Here is a 21,039-nt window from a genome sequence, read left to right as displayed (position 1 = left end):
GAAGACTCACCCACGGGAGCAAGTAGGCGTACCACTCCAAATACTTTACAAAGACTTTTTTTCTAGACTCAATATTTACACCCAGATTTCTTACATGAAGAAAAAAAATCTTCATCGATCCATGGGCAAGGTTTATCTAAAATAAATTAAAGTGCAAAAGCATTAACAGCTGGTCACAAAGACCAGCATCGCATGGTGGGCGGGGCATATAAATAGTGTACTTGTTCTGCCAACGCAACACAGCCCCTTTCTCACCAATTAGGAACACATCCTAACACACGTCCTAGACGTGGATACTGGAACTCCCATTTGCACCTGCACCTTCTAATCCTTCTGCAGACTGGGAGGAAGAAGGGCGGGAGCTTCTGGGGCGAGGTGGACCATTCGGTCCCAGGGGTGTGCCTAAACCATGACTTATCTGGGAAGCCGCATCATCCGATTCCCAGCGTTCCAGCTCTTCCCGCACCAGCCGCTCCATCTGCTCCCTGTGGACCTCACTGTCACGACCCAGTCTTTCATCCTAATAAAGGAAAAAGAGACCACCGTGTTGGGTGTAGGTCAACACATACTTTTGTGCTTAGAGGTTGCCCTAGGAAAGTAAGGAGCCAAATTATCTCTCATTAAGTGACACCAGCAATTTAGAGCATACATAGCAATTCCCTGAGCTACTGGAGTAACTTTTTTGCTTCATTCTACCATTCAGGGAAGGCAGAAGCCTCAGTGCTTGCGGTATTACGTTAACAGCTCCAGATTATCATCTGATTGCCCTGATCTGCAGTTACACAGACATCTCAAAAAACGTCTCAGATTAAAGGTTACAAGATAGGATGCCCTGATATTTTACTGAATCAGTGTTTCTGTGTCACCTGACCACTTACCTCTGCTACCCCATCCAGCAGCCTTCCCAACACTTCCCTTCTCTTCAGTTTGGCCCGCTCCATGATCTCCAGCTTCACGATCACGGCGTCTATCTTGGACACGATGCTGCCGATGGAGTGCTCCATGCGGTCCACTCGTCTCACCAGGCTGTGGGAAACCGCAGGGGAGCGGGTCAAAGCCACCTTGTGCCCTTGGTTGCCTTTTCGGCCCAGGTGGCTTTTCAGATGGACGTGCTAAGGTTTCTTTTCTTAAACAATATGATAATCTGAAACACATTCTAAGCAGTCTCAGACTTTAGTGATAAACTCACATATTGCTGATGGGAATGCTAACTGGCACAACTTTTCTGCAAGTCAACACTGTATTAGAAGTTTTAAAAATATATGCTTAACTTTTATTCCGATGTTCCATTTTTGGGAAAATTTCCAAAGGAACTATGTATATGTGTGATTTTTTTTGGGCTATCAGCATACTCATTAGAGTTCTGCTTATTAATAGTAGTTCACTGAAAATAGTTACATTAGGGGCACCTGGGTGCCTCTTGGTTAAGTGTCTGCTTTGGAATCAGGTCATGATCTTGGGGTCCTGGGATTGAGCCCCGCATCAGGCTCTTTGTTCACTGGGGAGTTCGCTTCTCTCTCTCCCTCTGCCCCTCCCCTCTGCTTGTGTTCTCTCTCTTGCTCTCTCAAATAAATAAATAAATAAATAAAATCTTTTAAAAAAATGATCATAATTAACAGAGAATCATTCAAATATGTTCTTGTTCATCCATAAAATGGAATTCCAAGGAGACACCAGAAATTACATGGTGATGGAATATTTAATGAAATAATAATGTTCACAATATATTAAGTAAATAAAGTAGCTAGAAAACACTGCTCACTAATGATTTGAATAAAACGTTATGTAAATGCTTTAAAAACACAGAAATAGGAGACAGCTTCTGGAATGATGCCATGAGGGCTCTATAGGTACTCTCCCCAGAGAAACAACCATAGCTATTGAAAATTCTTTAAATTCTTTTTGAAAAATTCTGTAAATCTTCTTAAGAGTATACAGCAAATGAAGAAGCATTTATCTAAGAAAATCCACTGGATTTTAATAAGAGGAGTGAGAGTCTATGACATGTGAACTACAGTCTGCTCCCTCTCTGTCTTCCCCAGTTCACAGTGACAGAAGTGTCACTCCAGTTTGGTTTGGCAATGGACACAGGGCCCCCACTCCCTTCAACTCCCAGTGGGGGGCTATGGGATCCCCCAGGGAGGGGCGGGCTGTTGCATTTCTCCTCTCCAAATCCATGTTGCAGAGGATCTAATCTAAGGCAAGAGTGGCTGAGAGGAATGAGGTTCTCTTTTTCTACCCAACTGCCAACTGTAGGATGGAGTTTCCATGCCAGGACAGGAAAGCTGAGAAGACTGAAGGCTGCCATCCTAGCCCAGTGGCTTATTCATGAAACAGGGGTATCACTTTGGGAAGCAGACCACTGTCCCTGCCCCTAGCTCTGAGGCTGTGGTACAGAGGCTTTGCCCGGGAGGAGAGTCAGGTCACAGAACACAGGGCTCCAAAGCTTCCTCCAAGAGAAATGCTTTATGTGGAACAAAGTGCTAAGCCCAAGAGTGTTCCTCAAAATGGAGATTGTTAAGACGAGGTTGGTCACCCCATGAGATAAAAAGGTAAATTGTTTACCAGCTAGTTTACCAGAAAGAACCAGGGAAAGAGACAGCAAAGAAGACTGCTAAAGACTGGCTTCAGTAACTACCCCTGCAAAGGGGCCTGGATTGAACTGGGTCAGAGTGTGGAACAGCTTATATCCTGAGGCATTACTGAAAACAGACCAACCAGCCAACAGTTAGTGGAAGCTAAGAGTTGGAAGTAATATCAACAGAGGTGGAAAGCTTCACAGAGAGATCGGGAAAGACAATGAGAGGAGCCCTGCTAAAAGCACTGTCTTTTCAAGAGGACTGTGTCTGGTCACGTGGTCACGACTGTGCCCTCTGAGAAGCAACACCAGAAGTTTCACAGTGTGGGGTGGGGGGTACAGACTTCATTAAAAAACAAGCATGCAAACAGCAAATACAATAAGCCTGGGGGTAGGGGAGGAAAGAAAATTAGTATTCTAAACTGCTATAATATTTATTTAATATCTCCAGTTTTCAATTAAAAAAAGGGCATGCCAAAAAAAAAAAACAACAGAAAAAATGTGACCCATACATATACATAAGAAAAATGAGGCAATAGAAACTGCCTATAAGGGGGCCCAGATAGATTTAGTAGACAAAGAGCTCAAAGTAGCTATTATAAATATATTCAAAGAACTAAAGGAAATCAGGCTTAAAAACATAGACAGTATGATGTCATTGTCTCATCAAATAGAGAATATCAACAAAGAGATGCAGATTATTTCAAGGAAACTAAGAGAAATTCTCGAGTTGAAAAGTACAATAAATGAAATGCAAAAGTCACTAAAGGTTGGGTTTCAACGGCAGATTTGAGCTGGCAGAAGAAAGAATCAGCACTTCAAGACAGATGGACAGAAACTATGTAATCTGAAGAGCAGAGAGAAAAAAGAGTGAAGAAAGATGTGGGACAGCAGTACATACATAGGATAGAACTCCCAGAAGGAAAGGAGAGAAAGCAGCAAAAAAATATTTGAGGACTCGGGACACCCAGGTGGCTCTGTTGGTTAAGCGGCTGCCTTTGGCTCAGGTCATGATCCCAGCATCCTGGGATCGAGTCCCACATAGCATTCCTTGCTCGGTGGGGAGCCTGCTTCTCCCTCTGCCTCTGCTGCCACTCTGCCTGCCTGTGCTCACTCTCTCTGGCAAATAAATAAATAAAATCTTAAAAAAAAAATTGAGGACATAATAGTTGAAAACTTCCTAAATTTGATAAAAATATTATATATCCCAGCAGCTTAATGAACTTTAATCAGGATAACTGCAAAGAGATCCACATCCAGACAGATCATGGTCAAAATACTGAAAGACAAAGACAGACAAAATCTTAAAAGCAGCAAGGAAAAGTGACCCATCACATACAAGGGAACCTCAGTAAAATTAAGTTTTAGTCTCATCAGAAATAGTGGAGACAAGAAGAAAAGGAAGGGGAAATAAAATTATCCCTAGATAAAGAAAAACTGAGAGAATTCAAGCTGGTGGGCCTGCTTTGTTTTTTATTTTTAAAGATTTTAAAGAGAGCGAGAGAGCACAGAAGCTGTGGGGAGGGGCAGAAGGGAAGGGAGAAGCAGACTCCCTCCTGAGCTAGGAGCCCAACACAGGGCTTGATCTGAGAACACTGAGATCATGATCTGAGCCAAAGGCAGAAGCCTCACGGACTAAGTCGCCCAGGTGCCCCAGCAGGCCTGCTTTAGAAGAGATACTAAAGGAAGTTCTTCAGGCTGAAAGCAAGTGATCCAGATAATAATTAGAATCCCCATGAAAACACAAAGAGCATGGGAACATGTTACTGTGTAACTGTAGAAGACAATATAGATGCAGACTCCTTTTCCTTTTCTCATTCACTGATTTCAAAAGGACTATGCAAGACAATATGTACACAATTGTATTGTTGGGCCTATAACACATAGAAATGTAATAAAATATTTGACAATACCAGGACGAAGGAGGTGGGTAAGATCAAAGTTGTACTGTAATACGAAATGACACCAGATGGTAACTTGAATCCACAGAAACAAATGAGGAGAACCAGAAATGGTAAGTACGAAAAAGAATATGCTGAACTCTATAAATATATACTTTCTCTTCTTGTCTCAGCTCTTTTAAGGGACATAAATTTATATGAAGTGGTAATTCTAAAAATGTGATACTGGATTTCTAACATATATAGATGAATATGTATAATAATGGCACAAAAAGGGGAGGAGTTAACAGAGTTAAATAGGAATTATATTTCTATATCTCCTCAGATTAAGTTAAATCTGAGGTAGATTCTGATAAACTGATTTGTGTAGGTTAAGTCCTAGAGCAACCACTAAAAACATAACTGAAAAATGTAATGAAAAAAAAACTATTAAAGGAATTAAAATGTTACATTAGAAAATATCCACTTTATGAAAAGAAAGCAATAAAGGAGAAAAAGAGGAACAAAAAAGACATAAGGCCTATAGAAAATGAAAAACAAAATGGTAGATGTAAGTCCAGCCGTATCAATGATAACATTAAATGTAAATGAAGTAAACATTCTAATCAAAAGGCAAAGACTATCAGACTGGATAAAAAAGACCAGATCCAACTAAATGCTGTCTACAGGTGACACACTTGAGATTCAAAGATACAAACAGGTTGGAAATGAAAGAATGGAAAAAGATACATCATGCAAAAAGCAACAATAAGAAAGCTGGAGTTGCTATAATATCAGAAAAGAATGACTTCAAAACAACAAAAAAAATCTTACTAGAGATAAAGTAGGACATTTTATAATGAAAAGAGGGTCAATCTATTAGGAAGAGGTACCAATTGTAAACATATATACACCTAGCAGCAGAGTTCCAAAAAACACAGAGCTAAAGCTTACAGAAAAGAAAGAAGAGGCAAGTTAATAATGATAGTTGGAGATTTTTTTTTTTTAAAGATTTTATTTATTCATTTGACAGAGAGAGCACAAGCAAGGGGAGCTGCATGCAGAGGGAGAGGGAGAAGTAGGTTCCCTGCTGAGCAAGGAGCCTGACGCAGGTCTCCATCCCAGGACCCTGGGATCATGATCTGAGCCAAAGGCAGACACTTTAATGATTAAGCCACTCAGGAGCCCCAATATAGTTGGAGACATTAATAACCCACTTCCAAAAGTAGATAGAACAAACGGGTGGAACAAAAGGAAATAGGAGATTTGAGTAACACTATAAACCACTAGACCTAAAATACACCTATAGAACACTCCACTTAACAAGAGCAGAACACACATTCTTCTCAGAAGCACATGGAACATCCTTTAGGATATATCATGGGCCATGGCAATAAAAACATATTAAAAAAAACCCACATGTAAATAGAGATACAAACATCAAAATGTTAACTGGCATTTTGGTTTAGTGGGATTAGGAGAGATTTTAATGTTTTCTTTATTTGCTGATTTTCCTATAAGGAATTTTTTTAGTATGGAAAGGATCAAACTGAGAGGTAAGAGAAGCTGCTTGGTCTCCTTTGAACTTGTCAGCCCAAATTCTGCCAATTCCTTAATACTTACACTTGAAACTCTTCATAAGAAACCCCACTGGAAATGCTTCCCCTCCTTCTGGAGCTATGCCCACTGTCTTCATCATCATCCTCCTCAGAGTCATCCAGGCTTCGTGGGAAACTTCGGCTGCTCATGGGACGTGGTAAAGAGCTATGATCCAGATCCAGGTCCTCCTGAAGAACAAGGGGTCACTGAGTGAGGAGCGAGAACAGCGAGTCCCACAGAGCTTCACTGTGGGCTCAAGAAAATGGCAAATGGGCATGTACCATTTAGCACCAGACTGTGATTGCCACTCTTCTGAATTTCATGGACTGGCCAATTTTCAAAACAGATTTTTAATGATCAGCATGGAACTGCTAACTTGTTTGGACAAGAAAGAATATTAAAAAATAAAACAACAACAAAAGTAAATGAAGAAATGTATTATCCCCTTTTCATAAAAGAGAGAACACATTTAATAGCTACAAAGTAGGGAGGATATAATCTTAAATAAAAATTTTAACTAAATACAGCCTAGTGAAAGATGATTTTACTCACTGTCCTGTTCACATTTCACTATACCTGGTAAAGTTTCCCACCTACTGACACTGTTCTGTGGAGCAGTTTGGAAACTGCTGTTTAATACTATCTCCTTATAGAAAAGGGACTTTTGCATAGAATATTATTCACCTATATTCTCTGTACCTCAATTACCATGGATGTTTTTGGTTTGTTTAGCCATTTTTTTTTTTTAGGGTATTATTTATTTGACAGAGAAAGATCACAGGTAGGCAGAGAGGGAGGCAGAGAGAGGGGGAAGCAGGCTTCCCGCTGAGCAGAGAGCCCGATGCGGGGTTTGATCCCAGGACCCTGAGATCATGACCAGAGCTGAAGGCAGAGGCTTAACCCACCAAGCCACCCAGGTGCCCCTGTTTAGCCACTTATTTTTAAAGTTAATTAAAAGCTTTTAATTATCCTTTCTGATTATGAAAGATCATTTCATGATAAGCACTCAGATGGAAGGCAGCTGCTAGTTTTATTTTAAGTGTTAATTTATAGAGCAACTAACTTTATATCTCCTGAGCAATCTTGTTTTCCTCACTCTGATGGACACGGTGAAGTATGTAACTCCTAGGTTTCCCTTTTCAAGCTGATGACCAGAAAGCTTATTAGGGCCGAAAATGTAGCTCAGTCTTTAACAAGCATATATGTATTTAAATTTTTAGCTTCATAGTCTAGTTTTAATTTCAGTTTTGTTTCACCTCATTTTTTTCATTTTGATTTTTTGCATTTATGCCCATCTAATCTAGTTTTACATATTATTACGTTATATATCCTTTTCGGAATATGCTGGGTACTACTACATAAACTGAGACAGAGAGACAGAGAAAGAGGCAGAGAGACAGAGAGACTCTCGGTAACCCGCCACGTAGCATGGTGTCTGGAACACGGTGGGGGCTGAATCAAACCCGGCTCTAAATGAGACCCACCCTCTCTCTTTCCAAGTCGTCTCTCATCTGCTGATGTTCGTGTTCGGTCAGTTCTTGATCTCCATCTTGGTCATACTTTGTGAATATTGCCTCGATCTCTGCATCAGTATGGCCCTTCCTGAAATTATTGAGAGGTTACAGATGAAATCATTCATGTACATGGTCCAACGCAAGCACAGAGACATGATGCAGAACAAAAGAGAAACTGCTGAATCAGGACCAGCCCCCCTCTGAGGATCCATTCCAGAAAGACACCTCCTTTGAAAAAAAGAGCATTTCTCTGAGTACTCAGGCCGGATAAATCTGTGTCACCAAGAACTTATGTTTATATAGGAATTTCCCAGGGCCTCAAAATGTGGGATTCTCACCCTTTGAGATCTTGTCGAAGTTCATCAAAGTTTAACTTGCCTCCCCCTTGCCTCAGACTCTCAGAAATGTCATCCACAGTATTTTTTTTCAGTTTGAGTTTGACCAAGGCTTTATGGCAGCCCTGTTGAAAAGAAACGACTGGGTTTAGTTTATTCTCTTTTTTTGCATGTGCTTTCCCATTCATTTACACTAGTAACTACTAGTGTAGATCTTGCTTTGCACGAACATAAAGGACTGTCAAAATGATCACACAAGGCGAAACTGTGCAAGTGATGTTAATAATCAACAGGAAAACTTGTGATTGCTCCGTGACCTTTGAAACATCTTATCGGGGCACCTGGCTGGCTCAGTCAGGAGAGCAGTGACTCTTGATCTCGAGGTCATGAGTCTAAGCCCCACGTTGGGCGTAGAGATTACTTAAATAAATAAACTTTAAAAAAACAAACAAAACCTTTTATTCAAAGCGTTAAAAACTCCCTTGGCATTCGTTATAAATTTATAGGGAGATTAAAAAAATAAAATGAATATTTATTTAGTACACTGAAATTTAAAACACTAGAAACATTAAAAAATAAAATGTCTTATTTCTTTGTAACAATTTTACCCAGAGTAGTTTGAATAGTGCTTCCCTTCTTTCCGTGTCACAGGATATGCAGGAAGCCTCTTTTCTGTCTTGAGGAGCTCTGATAATCCCTTCTTAAGATGGATCAGCTCCCAACATTTTATCCTTTGCCACTTTCATGTTGTAAAATCTCCAGAATTCCTTGTATGTGACGTTCTTTGCCAGCGTCACTTCCTTGGAGACGCTGTCGGAACTTTCCAACACAACCAATACCCTCATTCACATTGATAAATTTGCCTTTACTAGGTTATTTGACTCCATATCAGTTTTCTACAGATATTCAAGATTTTGAAGGGTAGCAGTGTCAACATTCCCACAGCTCCCTATTCTAGAACTCTCTTACATTTGTTTTGAACTTCACTTTCCGTGTTACCAGTCTTGGTTTCTTTGCTCTGCTTTCCTCTTTGCTGGCCCATTCTCCCTTTGAGATGTTTTTGTAAAACATCACATGGGGGTGCTCACAGGGAGAGAGAGAGAGAGAAGCAACACAAGTACATGTTTTATGCCTGCACTGAAAGGCAGGTGCTCCTTGACCTAGCCTAGACTTTGTAAGAAGGGATGTTATCGCTCACTGATTATGATACACATCTGTTATTTATTTAACGATTTGTAGACTGAAGAGCTAGCCGTGAAGTTTATGTTATGCCAGTACAGTTAATATACTGTGATAACTGAAATGTTCTGTGAAAATTGGAAGTTTGCACTTTATAGTATTATTCACAGTCAAGATACTGTGACAACTGAAATGGGGAACTGTGTGGAGAGGCTGGCCACATTTAACATGAAATAATTGAAACCTGTGCATCTCAGAACCGAAGTGCAAAGTAAAGACTGCTTGTATACACCTTGGAGATTTGCTAAAATGTCATAAACTGTTTTTGAAAAAATCCGGATAACCCAAATTTTAGGTCCCATCCAAGGGTTGTTTTGTTTTTTTTTTTGTGATCTGAAAAGATTTTCATAGTATTTATTTATTTGTTTAGTGTGTGTTATTTCTTTTTAAATTGAATTTTGTTTTTTCCAGTGTTCCAAAATTTACTGTTGAAACAAGGGGTTTTGTTTAAGAACTGGAAGTTCTCTGTTTCAACGTGATTCACAGACAGCACAGTCTTAGGATCTGAACCAACAGAAAAAGATCACACAGTCCAGGAGCCACTGGTCTCTTAGCAAAATGATGTTAGGGAACAAGCTGTGTGCTTTAGATGTAGTTATTTGTTGTTGCTTAAGTTTTATACTTTAAACCAAATAAAGAAATCACATTGAGAAGAACAAAGCTACCCAACTTTCCTGTCCTGCCCTTCCATTTACTTAACAACTTCCTGAGAAGGTGCGTAAGTGAAAGTTCTCAGGCCCTTACTCTGTGGCCTTTTTCCTTTGATTATTTTAAAACTTCCCTGGAAGGTCAAGGATAAAGGGTAAATGACAAAATATTCTCTTCTAAAACTTTTCTTTCTTCTTTTTGAAAACTGTATGTGAGAAAGAGAAAGTAGAAATGTCTTTAGGTTCTTCCCTTCCAGTTTATTCTGAACTCCGGATCTGCACATGATAGCCTAGCAGAGGTGTCCTCAAAACAATAAAGGTAAAACCAGCAGTTCAGCTCTCAAGAGTTAAAAGAGATTGTTGAGATTTTAATTTTAGGGCAAGAGACTGTTGAGAATTTAATTCTAGGGCAATAAAGGATTCCCAGAATTTAAGTCCAAGCTAGCAGCATACCCATCTCTAGCTCCAAGACAGAGAACATTTAAATTATTGATGACATGTAGCAATCTACTCTTCACTTTAAACCCTTACAATGGATCAACTTTGATGTGGAAATCTGGCTGAAACAATGCTCATTTTATGTAGAAAATAAAACAGTTCTGAGAATTAGGGCTTGTCATACCTTTCTGATAAGATCTGAGAGTTCCATTTCAGCTTTCTGCTGGGCCAAATCAGATTTAACTTCAGAGTAAGTATCATTGATGATAGCCAAAAACATATTCTGTTTGTAAATCAAAGGAAAGTTGAGATTAAAGAAGAAACTAAATATACTTTCTAAACATTAATCCAAAATTTGACATATGCATTTTTGTTTTTTAACAATCTGATTTCTTAAGAAGACATAAATTAATAGTTTTGCTACTATATACTTTGGGAAAATTATTTTTTTCACTAAGTCATGCCAAAGGAAAATGCAATGTATATTCTTATTTACAAACCATATATTGGATATATTTTACAAAAAGAGACAAGAATGAAATACAACAAAATACTGATGTATTTACCTATGGATGATGGTATTATTTTATTATTTTTGCTTGTCTATGTTATCTACACTTTTTTCACCTGACAGAAATTAATAGAAATGGAGAACTCTACATAGCTCTTCAAATTTCAACAGTCAATACAGACAAGGGGAATTCTATGCTTCTTCCAAATACTGTTATATTATATTATTTGAGATTTACAGAGTGCATTTTGAAGAGTTAAAAAGATCTCTGCAAATGGGAATACAGTAGGCTTCATAGAAGATAGTCAAGAGAAGCTTAGTAAAAAATACAGACTTTGGAGTCAAACACGCTTGGGTTTCAGTATTAGCCCTGCCAAGACTATATTGTTTAAATGTTCCAATCTTTAAAACTCATTTGTTCTTACATTAATAAAATGGGAGAAACAACAGTTCCTCCACTACAGATCTGTTGTAAGAATTAATGAAATAATCTATGTCAAGTGCTTAGGACAAGGCCTCACACGTGATAAGTGCTACATAATTTATAGTTGTTATTATTCAATAATGGTTAGTTCATTTTTCCTAAGTTTCCCCTCCCCAAGATAATGGTTTATATTTCCAACACCTGTTTCCCACAGTTTTTTTTTTTTTTTTTTGAAACACCACACCCAACCGATCAGTTCCTTCTTTAATACATTCTTTCTTTACTCCTCTTTCTGGCATACTGATATGGTTTGTGACTATAGTTATTTATTTATTTTTTTTAAAGATTTTTATTTATTTGAGAGACAGACAGAGAGAGAAAGCATGAGTGAGGAGGAGAGGGATGAGCAGAACCTGCCTGACACAAGGCTCCATCCTAGGACCCTGGGATCAGGACCTAAGCCAAAGGCAGACACTTAACTGACTGAGCCACCCAGGTGCCCCCAGAGTTATGTATTTGACTAGGTCTGTTGTCTCCATAAGTTTGTGGAATCTCCCTGAGGGCAGGGCTGGTCTCTTATTTTCCTTACCACCGCACCCCCAGTACCTAGCACCCTCCCTGGAATACAGTGGAGTGGCTCAGTAAATACTTATTAAATGGGGAATGAATGAAAGAGAGCTCTATTATTTTAGTGTGCTACTAAATTGCTACAAATAAAGGAGGAATACTATTTAAGATCCTGTAGCAAAAATGAGAATAAAATATAAAATGCACATAAGTTCCTGGCTTAATGCTCAATTCCAAAGGCAGTCAGAGTAACATCTCCCACGTTTTTCCTCCCAACCCAGGCAATTAGTGTTCTCTTTTTAAGTTTCCAAATGGCTGGTAGCTAACACCTGTAAATATCTTAGTTATAGGATTAAAGTGTGGGTTCTCTGAAGAGATTTTAAAAAATTAAACATGGCTGAGAAAGGCTATTGAGGATGTGGGGACAGAAGCTCCCCCTCCTTCTTTCCATTCTGTCTCAGAAGGTTTGCTTGATATGTAATCAGAAGGCCTTCCCTAGTGATGATGGACTTTTGCTTCCATTGGACCAGCTCACATCACAGTGGCTTCTTTCAAAGCCAGGGCAGGGCCACCTGGGTAGCTCAGTCAATTAAGCATCTGAGACTCTTAATTTTGGCTCAGGTCATGATCTTAAGAGTGATTGGGCTCTGTGTGCAGCCTGCTTGGAATTCTCTCTCCCTCTGCCCCTCCTCCACTCATTTGCATTCTTTCTCTCTCTATATAAATAAATAAATAAATAAAATCATGAAATAAGTAATTTTAAGTAAGTAAATAAGTAAAATAATAAAAAAATAAAGTCTGGGCAATAAACTAACACCTTGCAGTCATCTCAGACAAATGGTTAACTCTGCACTTGGCTTGTCATTTCTTTAAAGAAAAATTGGAATTGACAGTAGCATCTTCCTCTCTCTCTGTGGGGTGCAGGGAGACCATTTCCTTTTTTGTAATAGCACGAAAAATTACTTTAGTATAAAGACAGAAGCTAAAAGCTTCTTTTCATGTTCTATTGATGGATTTGATGAAATGACCAGTTTCAGGGCAGAAAACAACCTTCAGACAAGTCCACATTTGACCATTTTGAATTGCTACAGGTCCGTCTCTCATGCGGCAGACGGACACACAAAGAAAACTTAGGCGACCTGCAGTTAACTAGAGGGTCTATGGTGGAGCTCTCAGTTCCTGGTTTTTTTTTCTTAGTAGAGATCAGGGATTCAGGAGCTCCAGAATCGAAAGTGCTACCAGTGTTAGAACTGAAAAAGGCTAACTGTTCCCTCTATGTTTCCCTTAACATATGACCGGAAAAAGAAACTAGAGAGGTTTCACTTTAAAACTAATGATGTGGGGGCACCTGGGTAGCTCAGTCAGTTGAGCATCTGACTCTGGGTTTCAGCTCAGGTCATGATCTCAGGGTCATGAGACGGAGCCCTGCGTCGGGCTCTGCGATCGGCAAGGAGTCTGCTTTAGAGTCTCTCTCTCGCCCTCTGCCTCTCCCCTTGCTCATGTTCTCTCCCCTCTCTAAAATAAATAAATAAATCCTTTAAAAAAAACTCAATAAAACTAATGATACATACATATAAGATACAAATGGACTTATTTGATATTCCTGACTCTTTCCATCCTACTAAAGTAGTTCTGATACTCAGTCTATAAATAGTGCTTAACCATATACAAAACCACTAAATTCTTGGAACAACTTTGGGGATAGTACACTGAATTACTGAACTTTACACAAAGCATCTTATAAAATCTATTGAAAATGGAGACAATTTTGTTATTTTCTTACAATGATGACTGATGTAAGGAAAGACTTCAGTATTTTTTCAAAAGATTTTATTTATTTATTTGACAGAGATCACAAGTAGGCAGAGAGGCAGGCAAAGAGAGAGGGGGAAGCAGGCTCCCCGCAGAGCAGAGAGCCCCATGTGGGGCTCCATCCCAGGACCCTAAGATCATGACCTGAGCTGAAGGCAGAGGCTTTAACCCACTGAGCCACCCAGGCCCCCTATTTTTTTAAAAAAGATTTTATTTATTTACCTGACAGAGAGATCACAAGTAGGCAGAACATCAAGCAGAGAGAGAGGGGGAAGAGGCTCACTGCTGAGCAGAGAGCCCGATGCAGGGCTCCATTCCAGGACCCTGAGATCATGACCTGAGCCAAAGGCAGAGGCTTAACCCACTTGGGCACCCAGGAGCCCCAGGATGTGCTAAATATTATTAAGTTAAAACAAAAATATCTTAACCTTTACAAGCAATAATTCACTCGAATATTACTCTTGACATCCTGGATCTAGCTTGCTTTGTCAGTTCCTTTTTTCTTTTTAGAGAAGAGGAAAAAGATGAATGAAAGTCATGCTAGCAAGTGATCACGAAAGTGCTGACATCTGTGTTTAAAAAAAGCAGGGGCCCCTGGGTGGCTTAGCCGGTTAAAGCCTCTGCCTTCAGCTCAGGTCATGACCCCAGGGTCCTGCGATTGAGCCCCACATCAGGCTTTCTGCTCATCGGGGAACCTGTTTCCCCCTCTCCCTCTGCCTGCCTCTCTGCACTTGTCATCTGTCAAATAAATAAAAATCTTTAAAAAAAAAAAAAAAGCACATACACGTGTAAGCATTCTACTTTTTCGGCAAAGCACTATTTTAAGTGACTTTATAAATTTGCATGTAATCTTATTTTTTTTTACACTGAACAGACACTTATATGTAGATGAATGAAAGACCATGGAAAAGGTATTTGATGACGACTTAAACCTGAATCAATGGGAAGTAAAATAAAAAAATGTCTTCTGGTATCTACAGTTACTCCTGGGTCTTTTAAAAAAAATGATAAGGACCCTAGAGAGCGACAGAAAAAGGAAGATGGTGATTTATGAAGTTAAAGTCACCTCATTATAAACAAAAGTGTACATACCAAAAGAATGAAGAACATAAAGAACACAAATGTAGTGAAATAAATTGGTCCCAAAACTCGATTAGCTTCCTCAATCTCTGCGAAGTTGATATCACCCAAAATGATACGGAATTGAGTGAAACTATAAAAACAAAACAAAACAAAACACCACAATACAAAAACAAAGAATGGCCAGCATTGACGTAACTTTCCTTAAAGATGATCTCACACTTTTGGACCTTTTATATATCTATATATCTATATATCTATATATCTATATATCTATATAGATATATATGTATAGATAGCTGCCAAATAATAGAAAATTGTCAATCTCTTTGGAAAACTCCTGCTACTTATATGACCAATTGAAGCCTCTGGAATAAAAATAATATGCTTTCAGGCTAAATATGTTATTTCCATTTAGTTAAAAGGAAAATAATAATAATTTTATTAGGTGACACAAAGCAATCAGCTATAAGAACTTAACACATAATCTGGCTAAAACATGGTAACTCTAAACTTCACAAAAGTTACTCTGAATTTAATACCTCTTTAAAAAAAGACTTGAAGGACAACCAAAATTGTGTGCATTCAAAGATCCAATATCCCCACATGTACTCAAAGTGGTACTGAGTGGCCATGGGTTGCCAATTCTGGGTCTTAATCAGCAAAATCATTTCCGTTCCTGACATCCATCAAACAGTGACATTAATTAGCTGTCCTCCAGTAAAAAGCCCTATTAACTTCTATTACCATAATCCTCTTCTTTCCTAACTAACTCCTTTCTAAATGGTATGTAAATCTAATAATGTTATTTATTTATTTAGTCTTCATATCAGATTTGAGAACTCTGGATGACTGAAAATTCCTGTACCAATTTGAATTGCTCTTAGAATATTAGAAATACTATTTTTTTCTTAGGAAAAAACCTCCAAATTTAAAACATGTAGCAATAACATTGAGTAAGAATGAAAATATAGGCAAATGTCTCTTAAAAGCTGCCATCTGCACTCGGTGCTGAGAAGTCCTCCGTCTTTGTAACAGTACTGGTTCACTATAGCTGTTCTACTATGTCTTATTACTTTAGAGCTGCTCTCTGAAGCTTTTTGGCATTATGCACTGCCATCTCTGCATGGGTGGGCCATTGCTTCCGGGAAAGATAATAAATTCTTATTTTTAAATAACTATTTTAAAATACTTGTTGATTAAACAGCACCCATGAAGATTTCTTTAAACTTCAGAACACAGTAACATCTCTGATTAAATTTTTCTTTTTAATTTCATATATACTTACATACACTCTTGGAAAGTACTGAAGTCATCAACCTGAGTGCCAAAGACGAGGTAGGCCAACTGAGCATATGCTAAGAAAATAATGAAGAACATAATTGCAAAGCCAAAGAGGTCTTTGGCACACCGAGACATGGTTGTGGAGAGCTGACTCATTGTCCTGTTAAAGTTGATGAATTTGAAGAGCTGTAACAGAGGGAAGGTATCAATAGATGAATAGGTAAACAAAATGTGGTAGATATGCACAATGGAATGTTATCCAGCCCTATCAAGGAATGAAATTTTGATATAGGCCACAACATGAATGAACCCTGAAAACACTATGCTAAGTGAAATAAGCCAGACACATACAAAAAACCCAACTATTGTATGACTACACTAACACGGAGTAGCTAGAATACGGAAATTCATAGAGACAGACGAGGTGACCAGGGCCTGGGGTGAGGGGGGAATTTGGAGTTAGTGTTTTCAGTTGGGATGATGAAAAAGTTCTGGAAATGCATATGGTGATGGTTGGACAACACTGTGAATGTAATTAATGCCACTGACTTGTGCACTTAAAAATGGTAAAAGTGATCAGTTTTATGTTATGTTATTTTACAACAATATTTTTGGATGAGAGAGTGCTTTTTTGACTTGCTCCCCCCACCCCCAAACCCAGCAGTTTCTATTTATTCATTCAAAAAGTATTTGTTGAATGCCTACCATGTGCCAGGCACTGTTCTTGGAGCTGGGAACAGCAGAGGACAGAACAAAGGCCTGCCCTGATGTTGCTAACATTTGACATGATGGTGGCAAGTAGAAACAGGTTCAAATAATAATTAAGAGGATTGGGGATAATCCTCCCCTAAGAAAGATTAAAATAAAAGAGGAAAAAAACCCCCAAAAAGAAAGTTAGTAAAGAAAAACAAAAACCTCCTCCAGGAAATACTTACTGCATGTTATTAACTATCATTCATTGTTTAGTGACTACGTGCCAGACATTATGGGAAGGGCTATGTATACTGACTCAAATCTTTGCAATGACATTGAAATACTGGTATCCTGTCTCCAGGAGGCAGTAAGGACTCAGAGCTAGCAGTAGAACCCAGCTCTGTTCGATGCCAAAGCCACAGTGAACATTTCTTTTCTTTTTTTTTTTTAAGATTTTATTTATTTATTTGACCGATAGAGATCACAAGTAGGCAGAGAGGCAGGCGGAGAAAGAAGAGGAAGCAGGCTCCCTGCTGAGCAGAGAGCCGGATGTGGGGATCGATCCCACAACCCTGGGATCATGACCCGAGCTGAAGGCAGAGGCTTTAACCCACTGAGCCACCCAGGTGCCCCCACAGTGAACATTTCTGTAGGCAAAACACTAAGGATGGCTGTTCAGGTTGCTGATCACAGCCCAGAGGCCTGACAACCTCAGGAGCTCTAGCGGGAAGTCCTGAGGGAAGACCATTAGGGGGATACGTTTGAAGTCGAGTCACAGGCCCTGCCCTAAACAACTTTAATGGTTCTTCAAGTTTCGGAAGCAGAATAGTTACAAGCAAAGCACTAAGTAAAATTCTTAGCCCGAGGCACAAATTGGAAGGAAATCTCTAGAATTTTACGTAAAGAGCTCTTATACATTGATTCGGGCCACAAGAAACATTTTTTGAGGGTTGTTGCAATCACATTACTTAATTCCTATTGGACTTGGATTATTATTACTATTTTGTGCTAAAGGTTTGGTGTGCGAGCAGTGGTTTTTCCCGAATAAGAATGTACCTAAATAAACAGCACGAGAGATAGAGGATGAGGCCTGCAACCTCTGATAAACCGCAGGCCTTCCAGGTGTGAATACCAATTCAGGGGGAAAAGTAACTGTTGGTGAGTAGCTTCTAAAACAGTGCTGTTTAATAAAACTTTGTCACGATGGAAATGTTCTTTATTTCCACCGTCCAGTATAGTAGCCATCAGCCACATACAGACGCTGAGATCTTAAAATGTGGCTAGAGTGCCACAGGAACTGAATGTTTAATGGTATGTGATTTTAACTAATTAAAATTTCAATTTAACAGCCAATTGTGGCTCGTAGCCGCTGCCTAGATAGCAGAATTCTAGATCTTCACAGGTGACACGCTGGCAGTTGCCTCGTTATTACTAAAATTTCCTGCATATCCAGCACTGAGGCTCATTTGCATATGAGATGCCCTAACCTTTCACATACATGGAAATGCACATTACGTTTCAAGAAAGAAGGAAACGAGTAATTCAGGTACTACTTGGAAGAGTACGTATCTGTCCCAACCTCAATTCTAGGTAAAACTTCCGTTTGGCCTCCACCCAGGAAAGAGGGTGGACCCTTCTTTTACCCCACTGTAGACCATTTCCATTGCATCTTCCCCTCCCTTCCCATCTGCATTCCTCATTCTTAGTTTCTTTTCCTTCCCTTGGTCACACCACATCAGGTGAAACTCAGACCAGTCCCTGTGTTAGTGTAGCCGAGGGCCCCAGGCCAAGATGACCTTGAGAAGGGCTCTTAACCACATCTGTTAAACAAACCTGCAGGGACAGGTCTTGCAAGATAGCAGGCCAGGTCATTCACAATGAGAGGAAGGATGACATGGATTCTGCTAGTTTACTTGTAAGATATGAAGCGGCTACAGCTGGCTGTCCGAATTTGGCCACAAAAGTAAATTCAGGTCCTCCAGCATTTTGCGTTAACTCTTGTTAGTAAAAAGAAGAGAAAAACATTATCGAAAATCCAGGACATGAAATTTTTAAATTACCTTAATCCAGACAAAAAACACGATGACAGCAGCTATATTGTTGAACTGTATTTGCCAGTATGCCGGATGCTCAAAGTTGGGGAAAGTATTTTGATCTTCTAGAAACTGTAGCAGCACCTCCACATTTGATGCTCTATGTATGTTAATTCCTATAGCTACCATTGACAGCTGGAAAACAGAAGATTTATGTCTCATTACAGTGTTTTAGAAACATGTAACTTACCTTCAAACAACTATTTTTCCTCACCCATGTATTAGTCCTAGGGTTCACCCATCTACTTATCCAAATCATTCAAACAAGTGACAGGTGTTGAGCACAGCCCAAAACAGGTATAACAATAAACCACTTACATTCCCTTAGCTAGGAAGAGAAATCCATGAGTGCACGTGTACGTGTGTGCACGTATGCACACACACACACACACACACACACACACACACACAAACACACACGATATGTTGCTCTATTACAAAATCAAACAGGAATGCCTTTTTTTTTTTTCTGCCACCCTCATCCAAATCACTTCCCACCCTTCTGCTTTCTCAGCCTCATCTTGCTTTGTTTTTGTTTGTTTTCAACCACCAGCCATACATTCTTTCCACTATTCAACAAATATGAGTACCTACATACGCAGTACAGTGCCAAGGCTAAGATGTAAGTAAGTAAGAAATAAGATGCACAAGCTGTTCTCAAGAAACTCATGCTCTGGTTCAAGACGAGGCACACATGCAAAAATAAGTAACACAAAGACCTAGGAAGGAAACGACATCACACTACATAAGGTGAAGGGTGAAATAAGACATATCGAAAGAGTGCCCTTAAGAGGAAAGAAGATCCTTGGTCTTGAAAGATGGTGGGGATGATGGGTGTGAGAGAACTCAAGATTTACTGTGGGAATATATGTGAGCCAAGGGTTTCCCTCCTGCTCACTTCTCTCCCTTAATTTATGACCATGCAACTTTTCACATTGGCTTTAGTTCTGGGTTCTAAAAACCACATCTCAGGAGAACATTGGGCCCTACTCCCATCCATTGCCACTGGATTAATGTGTAGATGTGGAAACTGTTAGAGGTTCACCATTGCAACCTGGGCCTCCTGTGGGGCCTGAAGCCACAGCAGGTGGGCTGTCACAGGTGCTGAGACCTTTGCTGTTCATTCCCTTTCTCTCCTCATGCATGATGGTCAAAGGTCACTTCACTAGTCCTTCTGGAGATGGCTGTCCAAATCATGGATCCGGGTGGTTATCATAGCAAAGACCTGCCTGGCTACCAACCACAGCTGAAAAAAGCCAACCTCACCACCTTTTCTTTTTCTGTGAAGGATCCCCAGAGCAAATCTTGGATTTCTGTGCTGGTGGTGGGAATATTTGGGGTTCTCTGGAATACACCGAAAATATTTTGTTATGTTAACTAAGTTGAGAGGGAAGGGTTGACTGACTTAAACAACAATAACCCTTTATCCAACTCTCACGAGGGACAACTGCCTTGTACCCAAGATGTGGTCATTTAAACAACATTAATATCTTATCAACGCACTGAATTTCCTACAGAATTCTTCATCAAAATAGAGAATGAGAGAAAAGAGATGAGGGAAAGAGATTCTGTAAGCGCTTGAGTTATGTCCTCCTGAGTTTTCTTTGGGATTCTCCATCCCCATCTACCAAAGAACTTCCCTTCCTTAATGTAAGCTTCCTAAGGGCAGAGGTTTGGGTTGGTTTGTTCAGTCCTATATCCCTAATGCCTAGAACAATGCCAGGCACATAGTACACAGAAAATATTTGTTGAATAAATGAATTAATCATTTTCACCCCTGAGCCTACTAATCAACAAAATAATTTGAGTTTAGACCTTTTTTTAAAAAAAAAAAAATTTTTTTTTATTTATTTGAGACCGAGACAGAGCAAGAGACAAAAAGCACAAGTTGAGAGGGAGAGAGAGAGCAGGAACTTTGCTGAGCAGGGAGTATCCTATACAGGGCTGGACCCCTAAACTCTGAGATCATAACCTGAGCCAAAGGCAGACAATCAACCAACTGAGCCACCAGGGGCCCTGATTTTAGACTCCTTAATAGTCTTCTTTTTATCAGTAACTCTGCTAGAAAGACTGTTTAGGTCAAATAGGTTGACTAAAGTAAGTCCACAGATTTCAGAGCCCTTGTTAAAGAAACCAAAGGATGAGGGTTGGGGCAGGAGTAGGGAGAGGGTAGTTGGGTTATGGACATTGGGGAGGGTATGTGCTATGGTGAGTGCTGTGAAGTGTGTAAACCTGGAGATTCACAGACCTGTACCCCTGGGGCTAATAACACATTAAATGTTTATAAAAAATTTTTAAAAATTATTTTAAAAAAAAGAAACAAAAGGATAACAGGGAAAATGATT

At 39.5% G+C, this 21,039-nt stretch overlaps 1 protein-coding gene across 1 annotated transcript in view; it reads right to left on the bottom strand.

Moving 5' to 3' along the window:
- Positions 1-221: 221 nt before the first annotated feature.
- Positions 222-21,039, bottom strand: part of PKD2 (polycystin 2, transient receptor potential cation channel) — a 59,734-nt gene continuing 38,916 nt past the window's right edge. Inside the window, exons 7-15 of the mRNA XM_032332839.1 lie at positions 18,662-18,829; positions 15,913-16,094; positions 14,637-14,757; positions 10,415-10,513; positions 7,910-8,031; positions 7,542-7,659; positions 6,082-6,245; positions 879-1,026; positions 222-520 (exon numbers count right to left, since the gene is read on the bottom strand). Of these exons, the coding sequence (XP_032188730.1) occupies positions 284-520; positions 879-1,026; positions 6,082-6,245; positions 7,542-7,659; positions 7,910-8,031; positions 10,415-10,513; positions 14,637-14,757; positions 15,913-16,094; positions 18,662-18,829 (1,359 nt within the window). The 3' untranslated portion in view covers positions 222-283. The remainder of the gene's footprint in view (positions 521-878; positions 1,027-6,081; positions 6,246-7,541; positions 7,660-7,909; positions 8,032-10,414; positions 10,514-14,636; positions 14,758-15,912; positions 16,095-18,661; positions 18,830-21,039) is intronic.

Source organism: Mustela erminea, chromosome 2 (assembly GCF_009829155.1).
Source record: "Mustela erminea isolate mMusErm1 chromosome 2, mMusErm1.Pri, whole genome shotgun sequence".
Taxonomy (NCBI): domain Eukaryota; kingdom Metazoa; phylum Chordata; class Mammalia; order Carnivora; family Mustelidae; genus Mustela; species Mustela erminea.
This window is presented reverse-complemented; position numbering and strand designations above follow the sequence as displayed.